Source organism: Balaenoptera musculus, chromosome 1 (assembly GCF_009873245.2).
Source record: "Balaenoptera musculus isolate JJ_BM4_2016_0621 chromosome 1, mBalMus1.pri.v3, whole genome shotgun sequence".
NCBI lineage: Eukaryota > Metazoa > Chordata > Mammalia > Artiodactyla > Balaenopteridae > Balaenoptera > Balaenoptera musculus.
In genome coordinates this window covers 52,454,569-52,472,814 of record NC_045785.1, presented here as the reverse complement: position 1 = coordinate 52,472,814, position 18,246 = coordinate 52,454,569, and the positions used below count along the sequence as shown (strand labels likewise).

Below are 18,246 nucleotides of genomic sequence, written 5' to 3'. Positions count from 1 at the left end.
CCCTGTAGTATTTGGTCTCTACATTGCCTTCACCCCAAACCCGGTACCTACAGACAATCTGTCCTAGAGTATGTCAGTGAGGGAGCAGTGTTAATGACTTTAAATCCAAGTCTTAACTCCAGATAATAGAGACCAAAGTTCTGCTACTGGCCAGAGTAATAACTGAAAGGTAGTAACTGATTCTGTCTAACTTGGACTCTAAGGCATGTATGGGAGAAACTGATCTATTCACCTGAGTCAGAAATATGTTTTGAGGACGGACTATACCTTTTTGAAAGCTGCAATAATAAGAGAGAAAATATTAAATTTAATGGGATAAATCACGTACAGCACTTAGCACATAAAAGAGGTCAATACACAGTAGCTATTAACACCCTTATTAACCTCTCTGATCTGTTCACTTGTCTTCCACTCCATCACAGGAGCCACAGCCCAGGCGTCCTTTCTCTGGTTGCTGCAGTATGTTCTCGCTGGACTTCTCCACTCAGCCCACTCCCCACACTGCACCCCACCCCCTACCCCAACTAATCGGCAGTGGTGTTCTCCAGCCTTCCCTGAGAATGCATTATCCTTCCTGGTCCTGTTGAACCACGTGATGTGCTCTGACTGATGAAATGTGAGCGCAAGTGGTGTGTGTCAGTTCCAGACGGAATTGTTAAAAGCCAGTGTGTGTCCTGCCATGCTCCTTCTCCCCCCTGCTGACATCCAGCAACGGTCCAGATGGTAGCCGCTTTTCACCTTGGGTCCTGGAATGAGGAGATTCTGTACAGAAGTCTCAGCAACCCTTGACAGACAAGCAAAATAAGATGTAAACTTTTATTGTTTGTTGTAAGCTGCTGCACTTTTGGACCTGTTTGTGTCACAGCATAGATCTAGCCTAATCTGACTGATACATGTTTTATGATGCTCTTAGAGGGTAGGACAGAGATCTCTAATATGCCGGTAAGGCCCTGCAATACTGTGACCTAAACATGAAGCTTCATCTTGTACCATACTTCTTCTCTTTTTCTCCTCTTCATCCAAACAGGCCTTCTTTCAATCCCCTCCTAGGGCTACTACGGGCTCTTTGTACATGCTGTTGCCTCTGCCCATAACATTCTGCCTGCTGCCCACCCCCTTTGCTTGGTTAATTTCTGTCTTACCAGTCTCAATTGGCTTTCACAGCAATGTGTACATATCCTTTATAGCACTTAACACAACTACATGCTTACCTTTGCTGCTGTTTGAATAGTGCTTATTTTGCCCCCTAGGCTGTACACCTCCTAAGAATAGTTGCCCAGTCTTTACTTACTTACTATCCCTAGCCCTTTGCATAGTCTCTGGTACATAATAGGTACTCAAAAAATATTTGTTGAATAAACAATTGAGTCAATATATTGTAGTGATTACAGGATGGAAGTTGGAGCCAGACTTCTTGGATTCAGATCCTACCCTGCCATGTATTTGTTGAATGACTTTGGGTAAATTATCGAATCTCTCTCTGCCTCAATTTCTTCATCTGTAAAAGGGGGATTAGAAATAGTAGCGATCCCATAGCGTGCTTGTGAGGATTAAACGGATTAAGATATGTATTTATTTACTTATTGTCTTTGGTCTCCAAGCCTACCCTTCCGTATGCTGTTCTGTGGGGCTGGTAGTTTTCTCACGACATTTTCCAGACTCCTTTGCCAGATGGCTCCGGTTAGATCTAGCCAGTGAGAGACCCTGGCAGGAGCCTAGGAGTAGGAAGGAAAGCAAGAAGGGACTTCCTTCTGGGTTCAGTTCCTTCCCACAATGTGACAGCTGCCAAGGATGGAGGCATGGTCAGCCCCAGCTCCTTTCAACTCTCCCAGCACCAGTCAGGCTTTACTGCCTCAGAAGCGCTGATACCCTTGGCTGTGAACCCCTTGGTGGTCCCAGCACCGGCTGCCCACGTCCTCTGAGAGGTCTGAGTACGAGCCATGGGGTGCCCCTCACCTTCATGGTGACTGCTCTCAGTAAAGATCCAAACATCGTCTGTGGGAGGTCCCTCCTTGGAGCTCCTAGGTTCTGGTAACCCGACCTTTCACTTTTGTTTCCCTGACTTCAGGGGTGGCGGCTGTACGTGTGTTGGAAAACCTATTAGACCCTTTTCCTAGTTCCTGCCTGGGCCCTAACTGATGCAATATCTAAAGCACTTAGAACTGATGCAATATCAGGCACATGGTAAGCACTATGTGAGTGTGAAGTTTTGCATTTGCCTAAGTAGGTAAAAAAGCCAATATGGCCCATGAGAACCCTGTGAAGGGCACAAGGTGCCTGACATCCATCAAGGATAATGCAAATGCCATGGTGCAGAGAGACCGTCTGTCTTCCGGGAAAACTCCAATCCACACCCGTAACTGTCACTCAAACACTACCACCCAGGTATGATTTAAAGCAAATGATGACACAGCTTCCATAGCATTAGCAATTTTTTATTTTCCTTTTTTGTTGCATAGGAAATGCAGTACTTGCTTCCAGTAATTGTATTGTAATGTGAGAAGGTGGTAGCACTAATGGTTGAATACAAGAGTTAAACTAATCCACACCAGCTCAAAAAACCTGTGGAGATTTAGTTGAATAAGAATGGACGCCCACAGTGATTCTCAACCAATTACAAATTTTCACAGAACACAGTCAAACTAAAAGGGTAACTATGAGAGTCAATACAAGTACACTAGAGGCACAGGGGGGCCCGGCTCATAAAAAACAAATGTCAAGCCAACTTATTAACACGGGGGTGTTTAGTGTCACAACAGCTCTCTCATCACTGGAAGTGTTTAATCCCCTCCCTGCACAATTTGAAATGAAAAAAAAAAACCGAGGTATCTTGAGCAGACAGATTTCCAAGGGTGGTGGGAAAAGCCCCCGGTGAACTTTGTTCTGGTAAAAGGTCAGGGCAGTAGGGGAGGGGGTCGTGTATTTGCCTTTGAAAGTCTTCCTTAAGGACCTCCTAGAATCTGATAAAGCTCCAGCTCTGGGTCTAGCTAGTACCTCAGTGGTGATGCTACGAAATGCCTTTGCAGTGCAGAAAGGCAGTCGGAGACCAGGGAGAAAGGGCAGCTCTCTCAAGCCTCCATCCCAACGTAGCCAGTGGCCTTGTGGCCTTCGGTTGAGATGTTTGAAAAAAAAAAAAGTGCTAAATTATAGACTATTACTAAAAAAAATTAACAAAATAAGAGTAACACAAATAGAATCAAAAAGGGAAGAAAGCTTGTGTTATTTTAAGAAGCTGAGCATAAAAACAGCAGGAAAAATAGCCCCATTCTTTGGACACCATTTGTCCTTGAAACCACCGTGGAGAGACACAAGTTCACATCGCACACCCTGGGGAGTATTTTCCACCCTGAAGGTGCTCTGGTTGGATTAGAGGTGGCACTTCCACCATATATGCTTGTGGTCCAGACGTACTTCGGAAATTGTGTTTTTTAAAGTAAATAGCATCAGGAGTCCACAAGTGGAAATTCATGATGCCTGGCACACAGGCAAGGTCCTGACCCCCACGTGCTGCTGCCTCCCCCGTTACCATGCTCAAGGGCAGGTGGTCCTCCTCATCTTTCTGAGCATTTCTGGTATCTGCTCCCCATTTCCCCGGCCGCCTAATTTGATTATGTAACCCTTTGGGGCATAAAAGGCAGATCAGTGCTGGCTTAGGAAAAAAAAAAAATGAGATGAAACATTTCATTTGGGAAGCAAGTCATTTCAAATTTAGACCAAAAAAAAAAAAATAGTTATATTCTTAAAATCCCGTGTTAATAGCCAATTTCTTTTTCTTATGAATCGGGCCCAAAGTTTGTACAGAGTTTTATTTTTGAAGAAAATATTGCAACTGTGCATGAAACTAAATAGCCACGTGATCTCATAAAGATTTTTTTTTCTTTTTTTTTTTTTTTTCTTTTAATATGAGGAAGTCTGGTGTGAAGACGGATCAAGCATGGGTACCTGGCTGAACATTGTCCATTAAGAAAACGCTTCAGGATCAGCAAAGCCTCAGTCGAGGGTGAAGGAAAATGTCCCTCATTTGGAAATGTCCTCAGTGTCTTCAGAGCAGAGTTCTTGAAATTCAAATGGTCGTTTTGAGACAAAAGTCTTGCCAGGGACTGATTTCTGAAATCAAACACCCATGCTTGTCCCCTAGGAAAAAGAAAACAAAAAACAAAAACGAAAACAAAAACACAAGTAATACTGAATTAAGTAAATGTATACCTCCAAAATACTGAAAACAGCCGAAATCAAGAAAAGACAGAATTTGCATTCTCAGTGAAATACCTTTAAACCTAGCTGACAAGAACCAAGTCAGAAAAAAAGACTAACATAATTTTGAGTAATATTCATACAGTTCACTAAGCATTATGGAATAGCATGCATTAATATTGTACGGTTATTTTACATCACCTATACCAGAAGGTCCTGACTGACAGACAGCGAAGGCTACCGGTGTAGAAAAATCTTACTTCAGAAGAGCAATATAATACAGATTTCACAGGCACTACATTTTAATATATCAGGTATTATGCTGGTTTTCTTATAATTCTTTCTGTCCTAAAGCTGGCATTATAACAATGACCAAAAAGGCAAGGATTGAAGTAAACGGAAAGTAGATACCAAAGTTGATATAGTTTTTCTTCAGATAGATTAGTGCATAGTTCTCATGCAGATAAACACTGCTATGCATTTACACTGTTGGAAAGCAGAGTGAATTGAGCCCAAGTTGTCACATTTGTGTAAATCATTTTGTCAGCCTGTAATAGCACCATGTAATGGATTTGCATTAAACATTAAATTGATTTCAGAATTGGTGACACAGTATTCACTACAGTTAAGTGCTATGGAATAGCTTCAATGTTACCTGCTATATATCAAAGCAATTTTCATCCCACTGCTTTTTTATTGGAAAAAATAAAAGGAAAACATACACGACACTAATTAGACGAATGCACAGCCTTGGACGTGGAGAAGGCAGAGCGGGTTTACTGTCAAACAGTAAATACATGCATTGACTTCAGGACGAAATTGGCCTTGGAAGCTGATTTGAATGAAAGCTGTGCTGGGGGGCAGTGCAGCTTTCTGAGACTGTCTCATGTCTTAGGACAGATCTCGGAGGGTGGGTGGTGAGGTGCCACTGAAGCTCTCTGTACATTACCATGCCAGTTGTGTTTTAAATTTGTTCTATGGAGGCCTGCTACCAGGAAAAAAAGAAAAAAAGAAAGAAAGAAAGAGAGAAAGAGAATGAGAGAATGAGAGAGAGAGAGAGAGACCACCACCACTATGGACAAACAGATATGATGCCAAGTACATTAAATGACATTCTTAGAAACTCCCTCCCCCCAGAAAAAACAATCACAAGGAAAAAAAATTTTTTCTTAATCCAGATTTCATAAATACTTTATGACACTGTAACTACAGAGTTCAAAGCCTATGAGGATAAGGGTTTGAAAAGTGAAAGACAAACTTTTTGAGATGGGTTTTGCATCTTCTGATGGGCTGCCTGAATACTGTGACTCTGGGAAGTCTGGGTTCCTTTACACTTCACCGGTCAGAGTATGAAGAATATAAGCTTTGGGAAGTGTGCCTTGGCTTGCCCGTAGCCCACGCCTGACTGTGGGGTAGGGAGGGGCTGACACAATAACTGTCATGCCAGGGTGTGAAGAAACAGAAAAGTTAGTTCAAACCTCAAAGGAAAGAAAAAGACTGTGGGATGGATAGAGCGGCATTGGAAAGAGGTCCTCTGCCCATGAATAATCAGACAAGGAGCGTTTTAGTGGCAAGGGGACGGGCCAGAAAAAAAAAAGCATACAGAAAAATGATATGATTTAGTGTTTGTGCCTCTGACTTCAGTTCCCAAAGAAGAAAATGGAGAGTTATTTGAGGGACTTATCTTTGCCAATATTGTTAATGCCATTTGACGGGAGAGAAAAAGTTCAAATGGGTCTCAGAATCAAGGGCTGGGCCTTCAAACACGGATGGCCCTCAGTCTGTCAGTCTACACACCCCAGGTAGCAAAGTCTTCCTCAAAAATCTTCGCTTGACTTTGAGTCTAAAAAGGTTAAACACTCATATTGTTGGTGTTTCTTTTTTCCTGCTTGATCACAACTGAACTACAGTTTCCTGCTGCTTTCTGGACAATGAAACATGAACAAAAATATAACTTAGTGTGTTTAATACTTAACCCCGTTCGTTATCACCCTAGACTGCCTCCCTAATGTTTTAAAGCCTTTAAAACATTTTTTTCCTGCAAATCTGTTCAGAGTTCCCTAATTTTAGCTTCATCAAACTTAATACAACAAAATACCTTCAAAAATACAGCATACCTGTAACGTCCATTTACAATGGTTTTTCAGTAGACCTATACTTCTCAAGCATAGGAATATGCTATACCATTGAGAGAGAAAAAAAAATAACTGTATTTAAATACTTACAAAAAAAAAAAAAAGGAAACAGGAAAGTTTTAAACTTAAATCCAGTTCCCAAAGGGAGGGGGGGCAGGAAAGAAAGAAAAGCCATTCTATGAACGCTGCCTTTATAATGAACAATCAGAAATTTCACTAGGCTAATTTGACAGAAATTTTTCCTCATTTAAACAACATTACAAAAGTCCTGCATTATAAAATAGGGTAGAATAAATCAGTGTAATCAATAAAACTATACAACAATACAAATTACATATCTTCTGAGTGGGCAGTTAATCTCTCTCTTTGCAGTCATGACTACAACATGCTCACTAAAAACAACTAAAACTGCCCAAACTATTGCTTAGTTTGTTTTGTTTTAAAAAAAGGGTGCAATTTTATTGTATATACAACCAATTTACTGGTAATACCTTGGCTTATCGCAAGGTTCTGACAAAATGTTTGTCTAGGCTTTTTTCCCTTCACTGTGAAGCACTGAAAGCTGCTATTTTTTTTTCTTTTTTTTTTTTTTTTTTTTTTTTTTTAGTGCACATATGTCATAATAAAGTAATGCCCAGCTAAGTGCTATAGGGGAAGGCAAAGTATGCTGGCTGGCTAGAGGAAGTGACACCATATACTGACAATCACACCATACAACAGCGCCAAACGACTATTCAACCACTTATCAGACACATATGAAAATCCAAAATGTTTTATTTTATTTTTTTTTTCCTTAAATAGAGATAACCAGTAAACAATTTTCAGAACTTGGAAGTTTAAAAACGTGCATATAAAAATGGGCATTATATACTTTGTATTGAATGTGGATTGACTGCAGTCTGCTAAGAAAAATGGGGTGTGGGAGCTGAAGAAAAGGGAAGTTGTCTTTTTTTTTTTTAAGGCTTGCTTGTGAAAGGAACAGTTGTAAAAACAAAATTGCTTGAAGCAGGGTCAGCTTAGTGCTTCACAGTTTGACTGCTTCTCTAAGAGGAGCCCTTCCTGCGCACGTGCATTCAAAAATCACAAATAAAGTACAAAGACAGACACCTAAAACACACTGCGTCAAGTGCAGCACCGACTTTGGTCAAATAAAAAAAAATAAAAGAAAAATTAATCATAGCTAAGCTTTTCTACACGATATAAGCAGGTATTGCATATTTTCATAGATCTGGGGCAGGGAGGGGAATAAAGGAAGACTCCAAATAAATTGTAAAATGCAGCAACATCCAAAATACTGATATTCTAAGCATCTACAGATCTCAGAATAGCACTGCCACTGACCACAGAGGACAAAAAAGACTACTCCTATCTGCGGAACAACTAACTCTCTATTTAGTTCTAGATGTTGAAACTGACAATGGCTGACGTAAAAGTCACATTTACAAAAAGTGTCTCCAAACGCTTGACTAGGGAAAAACCCCTTTCAATAGAGGAGCATGTGCAACAATTCCACAAATAATCGCTATCCAGGGCAAGGCACATTGATATGGAATTTTTGTTTTCGTGCAAATTAAGGAAAAAAAACAAAACAAAACAACATTGTTTCGGGGGGGAAAGATGAGGAGCAAAGTGTCTTCCCAAGAATTTCAGTTACTTGATTGTATAGGACAGTAGTAGAACCCTTCTGAAGGGCTGAAAAACATAGTTTAAAGGCAAGTGCCTAGAGTAGGGATTACAATATTGTGTCTTAATGCACTCTACTTTATCCTACATTAGCTATATAAAAATTAGTTACTAACACTAGAACATGCAGAGACTTTCTCTGATCAGCAGGGCTTGCCAACCAGAACGTATATATATGTATAGTATAGGAAACCTTCTTGAAGTTGCATGGGAAGCAAAGGGGTGCTTCGCTGTCTGGTAGAAAAATCACTTGCACTTTTTTTTGTTATTTTTTTGTTTGTTTTTTGTGGTTTTTTTTCTTTACATAAGATACAGGACATTTGGGGGTGCAAACTTTTTTTTTTTCCCTAACAAGTACCCTTGATCTGAATGGGCACCAGCATTTGTGTCAGTATTGGTTTCATTATTATTATTAATATTATTTTCCCATAGCCCAGTTCAGGGGCGCAAAGGTCTTTAAAATTTCTGGACAATCTCTGGAACAATGAAGTGTCTGATAACTGATAAATCCTATGTTGCCTGATACATGTAAAAATTTTCAGAATTGGCATAATCCATTATAGTGACTTCTAGCTTATAAAATTAACAGATACCATGATTTCATTTTAGTTATGTGCTTTGATAACAGAAAATAATTAATTAGCATTTAATGTAGTTAACATATTGTGGTAAAAGCACCATTAGATTTGTTTTTTTGTTTTTTTTAAAATTTTCCTTCAGTTTTTAAAGGGATACAAGTTTAACAATAAAAAACATAAAAAGCAAAAATAGCTCCCCTTTTTCTTGCAAGGCTGTTTTTTACCCCAATAATTTAGAGTCCTGGGGTGGAAGGACTTGAAAAACAAAAATAGAATTTTCAACAATCTCTATCTTACAAAGATATTTAGCTATCCAATGAAATTGCACTTTACTCAATTCAAAATTCGATTGTTTTGATTGATTCCTGTCAGTTTCTGTCAAAACAGACCATCTTCCCCATTTCCATGTGAATTTGTGTGTCATTGTTGAAATTGTTGAAAAAATGTTTTTTTTTTTTTTTTTAAATGTAAGTGCAGCATTTCAAAACTTTTAAAAAACTGAATAGTAGTAGTAGTAGTTTGCCATTTTCGGAATTATTCTGCAACGTGAGTGGATTCACTGTCCTTCCGGGCCATGTTATCTAGTTAACTGCTGACTGCTGAACCAAACCGAACTAAAAGAAAAAATAAAAAAGGAACATAACTGCGTTTTCTTTTTCCAATATGTTACAGAAAAACATTGCCCTTTGACTGTCCCGTAAGTTATATATTGCAGATCTCAGCTACTACAAAAGACTTAGTTCTCCATGTGTCTCCTGACTGCTCAAGGAGGCTCACACCTGTGTGGGTAAATTCATGAAATACTGTGAAACAGCCAGGCTCCGTAAAGAAAGTGTGTCACAATGGGAAGTCAGTGAGCAAGGGTAGACCTTCTCCAGCCGCATCGCCTAATGCTCACGCTACCACGGAAAACACTTCAAATGTTACAAAGCCCAACCATTTCCAGCACCATATGAGAAAATTACAACAGTCCCTAAAGTATTAAAAAAAAAATCCCAAAAGGTTATGGCCTTTGCTGTTGGACCATAATGCTCGCTGTTTCCATGTACAAGTTGATTTGATTCTCCCCTTCCAGTGACAGTGAAGTTGTAACTGCGCTGGGTTGAGGATGCGTCCATGTTACAGAGTTGAGAAGGGGTCAGGTGGTCTGTCTGGTGGATGGTGGGACGCTGCGACTTTTATCCCAGGTACCAGGACTGGAAGACAAAAGGAAAAGTGCAATTAGAGGCACAATTTGGAAAATAACACATTTTAAAAGTTGTCCTTCCAACGGTGAAATCAAGATCTACGTTAGGGACGAAGAGGGGATTCACTGGGAAAAGTAAAGGAATGACAAACAGTAGTAAATCTTGAGACACTGAAACTGATCTCACTCTTCTGAAATTGAAATTCAATGCCTTTGTTGGGGTTTGCCAATGTTTTGAGTGTATCTTACAAAATAAAGTATTTAGGTCCACTTGAAATACATATATGGGTTTTGCAGTCTGGAGAGGGCAGCTATAGGATGGCAGGAAGCTTCATCATCTGGCTTTTGACTGAACCCTCAGCACCTAGCACAGTGCCTGGAATAGAAGCTTCTCAACAAAGAAATGTTGAATGAGTGGAGAATGGGCGAGGGGAGAGGTTTTGCGTCATGATGAGTGTCTTCTCTGATGAATTTCACAACGTCTCCTTTTCAGTGAGATGTTATTGCCACATTCTTGTAACAGGCACAGATGATCAGCAGTGAAATAAGAGTAAATGGAGCTATAGTAGACAAAGTGCTGTACCAAGAATCCTGGGTGATTTTGGACAAGTCACAGCATCTCTCTTCTACTCAATTTCCTTAGATGTACATGAGGTAGATTTTATGATGTAAAATGCTCCTCTCAAGCTCAATCTTTCTAAAATAATGTTTTCAAAAATGACATAAAATAATCATGTGGTATCAAGATTTCATCCTATTAGCTACCGTGATGTCCAAAGGAAAAAAATGAGGTCACCTGCATAGCCCTCGTACATGCTTTCGTTCATTCGACATTTATTTAGACCCTTCCATATACCTGCTGGGCCCAGTTACCTTTTCCTTTCATAAATCCTTAGGTGATTAGCTTTGGGCAATAGTCTGGTGATACGTCACTCTATATGCTGGCACTTCTTCTATGTTAGCTAAACAAAGTGACCAATTATGGTCTAATATCAGGGTCAGTTTCACAAGTGAAATAAAGTATACGGCTTTTGACAACTTTTCTCCAGAAATACCCTACCAAATTCACCACATTTATCATTATTCACAGAAACATCATCAACCTCTGGCAAAAGTGAATGCTTCCGAAATCTCTGAGCTGACAGCATCAGAAAGGGTTACATTTGGGTTGATTCAGTCAGATGAAGGCTCATCCGTGTCCAAGAGATTCAATTAGGTAAAGCAGGGACTCGTTTTGATCCCAGGATAAATGGCGAAGTGATAGCTACATGGAGGTTGGGATAAGATTTCCTGGTCACACAAGCTACCTTTGATCTCCAGAGGACTTGAAAAAAACCTAAGCCTAAACCGAAAAACTACTCATCCTGTATACTTTTAGATGTTATTCTTTGACCACATGCTTTGAGGAACACAATAAAGCCTCTTGTGTACTGAAAGGAAATCATCCTGGCAAATACACACGGCCTAAATCGAACTGGACAAAAGAAAGAAGAGGGGGGAAGAGAGGCGTGGGGAGGCAGACTCCAAACTGTTATTTCTAGTGGGCCTCCCGGTTAGCTGACGTGGCTCCTAGTTAGAGCAGAGGCGCCCTCTAACAAAAGTCTCAAACTTTGGGTGCGGCGAATAATGCTTACAATTTCTGTTCTCACACTTTCTAAGTCAGTTGTGAAATTCCAGACTTCTTAAATCTGACACTGTGTCGTAGTTCTTGAAGCAAGCACCTGGGACCCAGTGAGTCAGCAGGGGGAGCAGTTTTCCATACCACAGTTTCTGGACACAACCTTGGTGCACTACAAAAATCTGCAGTGCCTCTACGCTTCTCTTAAAAAGCAAAGCAAAGGGAAAAAAAAGTTTCTTCACACATCTTACTATTCAGTGTGTGCCTTGCCGACAAGGTTACCCCAGAGCAGCTCTGTAATCCTTCACTGAAATAGGCTTTATTGATTGCTCTGGTCTATTGTTCTCTTTTCAAGTCCCCCAAGTTCAAGTTCATCCTGGTGTTACATCATGTCTGGTTGCTAAGAGCAACCAGACAGACCCAGACGTGACTATCATTAGCAAGAAACCCTCCGCTCTCCTCCCACCAACCTTCCAGTGGCTCTGACGTAGCAGGCTCACTGCAAACACATTGAAGTATTTATTCTGCCTAATTTATGACCTACACAGCAAGCAAGACCCCCACTCCAAAAACCAACACTGTTGTATATTTAATTAATCTGTCTTTCTCTGGCACTTGGGAAAGTTAGACAAAGGACTAATTATTGTGTTTCACTCTCCACACTTTTCTTTTGGGGGGTGAATATTTGCATGGGAAAGAAAACTACAGGCCCAGCCTTGGCCACCCACCCCCCCTTTTTCTTTTTGCCCTATTGACATTTCATGAAATACTTTAGCTGCTTAAGGGAATTATAAAAAAAATGCGATGTGAATGTTACTCCTTCTGAGTTGGTATTCAGTAACACAAATCAACTCATGACATGTTTAAATTTAAATGCTAACCACACACTCTCAGAGTTACTTTAAAGGTTAGTTTTTAATCAATAGAAGTTGCTGACTCCGAGTTTTTGAGCCTCGCACTGCAGCTCTTGGGCTTTTGTCTAACGTTAAAGCTTTCAAACTTTTTTTTTTCCTTGGGATGATTTTAGCAATGATTTGCAGACACAGAAGGCTATTGTGCTCTGACCAGCAACATGTCACCAGAGGAGCGAGTTGCCCTGGGGTGGGGTGTCAATATGGCTCCTGAAGGCCTGGGTTAGGGGTCTTTTAGAACTCGTGAAAAAAACTTAATTAACCCTTTCAGGCCCAAACCAAAACCTATTCTCAAACTTTTTCACTCCTATAATTTGACCATTAGTCCTTATTTCAACATTACACTAATCTTCATGACAATTAACCCGGCTACTTGACCAAAGCTTTCCAGAATGGGAAGTCAGCCGGTTAGGGGAACTACACAGGGATTTTTTTTTTTTTTTTGAATGAGGGCTCTTTGATTAAATAATTTATTTGTAGAGATGGCAGATAAACAATTATAATGCTAAAAAAAAATCCATCCATTTCATCGAATGTTCTCATGATCAGTTTGTAGCTGAAGACCCTCCTAAGTCCATTACGGATGAGTGTGATAGTCGCACGTGTGTAAGACACTCGACTTCTAAAGACTTCCATGAACTACAAATGACGTCCAATGAACAAGATAATGTTTGGAAAAGCCCATTTTTCTCTTGTGATGTTTTATTATAAAATCTATTATTCAAGCAGTGCAAGTTTCAAAACATTACTTGACGAATAATTCTGGGCATTTTCTTCTTGGGTCGTACAAGAAAAATATTAAAGAAATCTGAGATTGTTAAATTGTTGGGGTTGAGGAGAAAATCACTGGGAAAATGTTGCCACATTAAACAAAATTCATTTATGGAGAGTCAAAAAATTGTCTTCAGATATTTACTGACATAAGCTTAGGTTTCATATGGTTTCTGCCTTCATATTTTATAGCCCTTCAATCTAACCTCCTGTATCCAGATGGACTACAAAGGAATCTCTGTCCCTTATCTGCAGTGAGTTCCAATATTACAATACAATATCGGACGATGTTATCTTGATACATTTACATTAAGGAAGTAAACACAGAGCTTTGATCTGTTTTTCTTTTCCTTGCGAACTCTCAGCTATAGTAGTTTTGGAGATCCATAAATCCACACTCCCACGGGGGCTCGAGTTAAGTAAAATTACTCTGTTACATTCACAATTTCTACAGTTTGGGATGTGCTAAAGGAGGAGGGGAGGGGGCTGGAAGGGGGGGTAACTGTCCTCTCTCAGTGTTCAAGGTGAAACATCAAAAGAAATCTGCAGTCCAGGACCAGAGCTCAGCTTTCCTCTTCTCTAGTCAAATGAAGAAGTAATCTCATCAGGTTGGAAAGTGCTGACTAAGGATTTAATAAAGTGCCTGCAGATGTGGCGTCTCTAAGGTATTCAACTCATGTAATGCAAAACAGCTCCACACTGAATGTGCTTATAAAATTTCATTTAACCATTGCAGCGCGACTTTTTTTTTTTTTTTTTCACCTTTCTCTAAGGAGTTTTATCACACTTCCCACCCCTTAATTTACAGCTCCATGAAAGTTCGAATCCCATTCTGCCAGGATTCTGGAATACTCACAGTAGTCAGGTTTTATGAACCATAAACAACATCTATCCGGCTGCATCGTAAGCAGGAAGCCTGAAATGGCTCTTGGTAGCTTTGAAAGCAGTCTCTCTCCTTTCCTATGTTGTAGGAGAGCAATTAGGAAACTGAGGTTACTTTCCAAAATTTGGTCAGGAGGGTGCCTAAGACATGGTTGATGAAGACTCAACTTCTTAGTTGACACCAAACATTCTAATGCAAATAACGACTTTTAAAAAGGCTTTTAATTACACTTTTCACTGAGAGGGCAGGATGTATATTTTAGAAACAAAAGGAAACGCAAGTCTGTTTGAGATAGCCATATTTCACTTTAACCAAAAAAAGGGAGAGGGTGCTAGGGGTGGGGGTGGGGAGGGCGGAACAGACTGTGACGCAGCAGAATCTGTTTTTCAAATTAAAAAGTTAAACAAAAGGCCTCAAGGGCAAAGTTGAACGCTGCGGAAGGAGGTTGTTAATGTGGAATCCAGAACTGGGTGTGACACTTTGCTTTCTTCTCCAGGCAAGGTGGGTTATTTCAGGACATTCACACACAGAAAACAGAAACACGCAAATACAGGGAGGCCTCGGCCCCCAGTCCCCACTCCTTCCTACTCCATCAGCCCCCGAAGAGGATGTTGCCAACCAGTACTGCATGAGTTGCGGTCAACATTTTGACTTCTCTCTTGAGCAGACGCTATCTCTTCTGGGTCACATTAATCCAGTTAGTCATTTTTGGCTTCCTGCTCTTGTTCGATGAGCTCAAGCCCACCGTTTAGCCCAAATGAGTTGTCCTTGGCAAATCAGCCAGAGTCCTGGTAGCCTCCCCTGCCCGCTTCTAATCCAATGGAAATGGACAGGGCCTCGGAGTGAGAAACTCCTGGTTTCTCACGTTAGTATACATCATTTGGGAGTACTTCATCACTTACGTAACAAGTCCTAGCATCTACTGTGTGCTTTGTATGCTAGGCTCTGGGGATATAATGAGTACAACAAATACGGTACCTGCTCTTAAGGAGTTGCCCTGCAGAAAGAAAGCGCTGGATTTTAGACTTCCATATCCTTCAAGAGACCAGCTACCCTGATCTTCTCACAGCTGGATCTTTAAAAACTTATGTCAGCTGATAAGGCTGAGTATCCAATGTCCGAGGGACCCAGGACCTAGTCCCACTTTTTCCATTGACCAGTTGTGTGACTTCAAGTAAGCAGGACTCTGTCCTCTGGCCCCCAGAGGACTACTGTACGGCCAATTCTGCATTCCATGAGGGGAAAGCAGTTTCTAACACTGGCTCCTTCTGACAAAGGTGACACGCTGTACCCAGGTGTCAGTTATTGGTCTTGCCAGCCACGGGCTTTGATCTCTGCAGCCATTCTTCTTGTGTGATTTTGTTAATTAAAGAAAGCCTGTTTTCAATAACACTAAACCAAGACTTGTTTATTGTACAGGAAACTACTAAAATGTTAATGGGCAGTGACTGGCCCTGCTTACCTTCGCGGCCTTATCTTTTCACTGCTTGTACTCAACACTTGTGCGGTGTCAACCTTCTTCCAGATCCCCCCAAAGCCAAATACTTTCTCTCTGCTGGGCCTTGGCGCAGGGGTCCCCCTCTCCTTGGCTTTGCTAATGCTTGCCAGTCTTTGCTGTCTCAGATTATCAGTCCCTTCTTCCAAGGGGTCTTTCTCCAGGCCTTTAGTCCCGGGGTTTTACCTCTGTCCCAGTCACTGAACTGTCATTAACCTATTTTTTCCCCCCAAGAAAACGAACTGTCTTCTTGCATGTGGCAACTCCAGCGGCTTAATAAATACTGTTGCATAAAGGAAGAAAGGAAGAAGTGAGGTATCTCCAAGGCTCCCAAAGCCTGGTGCCGGTTACTCCAACGAGGCATTTAGATGCGTGACTTCTAGCACGGCTGTGCCACACCCATGCTCGTGCCTCGTGTCCACATCTCCCCAGGTGAAGGTGCTCTCCCCAGAGAGACACAGGTCTCCACAAGCCGCCCCAGGCAGTTCTGATGGAAAAGCTCTTGTGACGGGGCCAACTGCAGCCAACTGCGGCCGTAGCATGTGCAATAGTTTTGTAACATGGACCGCGGCCTACTTACTACGAGCTCAGAGGAGTTGTCCAAACCACCACTCCCTGGAGAGTGACCATGCCGCTCCCGGCCAAGACCTCCGTTTGGTTCAAACCTCAAGACGGGAAAACACTAATCTTTTTACCCAATAAGCCATCCAGCACCTCCAAACCTTGAGAGTACATACACAATCCAATTATTCCAACGGTCGTTCCAAAGTCTGACTCTTTCACCGTATTCCAACTTGCCCTAGTGTCTGCCTCACCATCAAGTAAAGTTCTTTTTTTCTGGTTTCCCTTTACGTTTTTATCAAGTAATCTTTTACCTTGTGAAACCAAAGACTTCCGAATTAAAAACTGCACTCTGGCCCACTCACATTTGCTCGGCCGACTTACTGGAGGGCTGAGTGCACGGTGGTGAGAGGTGGGACAGTGGAGTCAGAGTTAACAGAATCCCATCATTTAACTAGTACACCATTACATGCTAGTTAAGTGATCTTAGGTAAGTTAGTTAGCACCCCTGTGTCTCAGTTTTAGACTCCGTGAAATGGAGATAACGACTTTATCAGTTTTTGTGGGGACTGAATGAGCTAATGCCTGGAAAGAGACAAGTACAGAAAAGCCGAAAGCCAGGGTAGATGGGTTCTCTAACTGTAAAGTGTGTACAGGCCTTAAGGTCCACAGGAGACCTACGGGGGACCAGTTCCCTTGGAAAGGCATTGATCAACAAGGCGGCTTTCTCTCATTTAATGATATAATTTCTTAGTTAAAGGTAGCAGTTGTGTCAGTTCCATTTCCCCAGTTGCAGAAGAAAGTTCTTGAGAAAATAAAAATCTGTCTTTAATTGCGGTATTAAAATCAGAGCAGCGAAACCAACTGCACAAAAGGAATTGGCTCAAGTTTATGAAAGGCATTTGGGCCCTTGCCTTGCAAGGCTGAACTGCGTGCCTTGGAAGTTGGGGATGAGGGGGAGAGGGGATCCGGGGTCGGGGTGGGGGGGGGAAGAGTGTGGAGGCAGGGAGTAGTCAGGCAACCAAGTGGGACAGAAACAATCCTATTTTGGTTTTTGTTAGCGAATGGCATACTACATAGATCAGAGACTTCTTATAAAATACCAACCCCCAGTGTACACAAAGCACAGGAAAATGTGAGGAAAAAAGGGAAAAACGAAAAGCAGCTTAGGGTGTGTTAACGCTGCTATTCTGTCAGCTTAAAGAGTATTTTATGCTTGATCAACAGCTCTTTTTTATTGTGCTTTTCTTTCATTCATTCAAGACATCAAAGCCAGGCACCGCCAGTGTACCTGCCCTTCTGGAGCCGCTTGTGAGGGGGTTCTAATGAAGCACGACTCTGGGAGCGGAGACCCCCGTGGACACGGCAGTTCAAAGGGAATATTTCAACAATGATTACATTTTGTAAATCTTTTTATGAAAGAGACAGCTTATTTCCTGCTTTTTCATGAAAAATAGATTATCCATTAAAGTGAGCCCACGCCACGGAAGCTGCTTGAGATCTGAGGTGCAAGCGTGGAGATTAGAGGGACAAGGACCCGATGAAATCGTCCAGAGTTCCTATCTATTTGCCTACGATGGCACCGCGTCTGCTCTGGGAGGAGCCCAGACGGTGCGCTGGACGGCTCTGCTGCGGAAAAGGCTGTGACCAGGGTGTTCTGAGGTTGATTTTTCAGCTTGGGCCTTGTGTCTATTATTTGTGCTTTAAGATGTTTTTTGATTCCACGACGTCCAGCCAAATATCAGAAGGCATCAGGCAACCCCTTTTATTGCACAAAAGTAAGATGAAAGATTTTAGTTACAGATTCATTAAATGCTGTATTTTAATGCTCTGAAAAGGGACGACCCCTTTTCCGTATGGGAAGTTAGCAATAAAAAAAGAGCTGGCTCTGAGCTGAAGATACAATACAGGCTTTATTATTGGCTAATGTCAGCCCCAAAGGCAAAAATAAAGAAGGCAGCCTGGCCCTTTGTAATTTCTGATTTTCAACATTAAATCATCTTTCCCCTAGTCTGTCTTTCTTTTTTCTTTTTTGGCGGCAGGGAGAGTTGAGGGGAACAGGGCAGGAAGAGAGGATGATTTCCTGGGGAGCTATGAAATGAAAAAAATGTATGTTTTCTACACATCAGATTCCAATTTTAATTAAATGCCTGTTGTCTAACAAGTGCAGACGGTCACACTTGGGGCTGGCCCAATGGTGGCCCAGGGAGGTAACCTTTCTGGTTTAAAAA

General features: G+C 41.4%; 1 protein-coding gene across 5 annotated transcripts in view; it reads right to left on the bottom strand.

Annotated features, from left to right (window-relative positions):
- Positions 1–2,419: 2,419 nt before the first annotated feature.
- The window catches only part of NFIA (nuclear factor I A), a 376,875-nt gene continuing 361,048 nt past the window's right edge, over positions 2,420–18,246 (bottom strand). For all 5 annotated transcript variants that reach the window (XM_036855592.1, XM_036855604.1, XM_036855586.1 and 2 more), the window contains one exon: positions 2,420–9,786. In XM_036855592.1, coding sequence (XP_036711487.1) covers positions 9,710–9,786 — 77 coding nt within the window. In that variant the 3' untranslated portion in view covers positions 2,420–9,709. The remainder of the gene's footprint in view (positions 9,787–18,246) is intronic.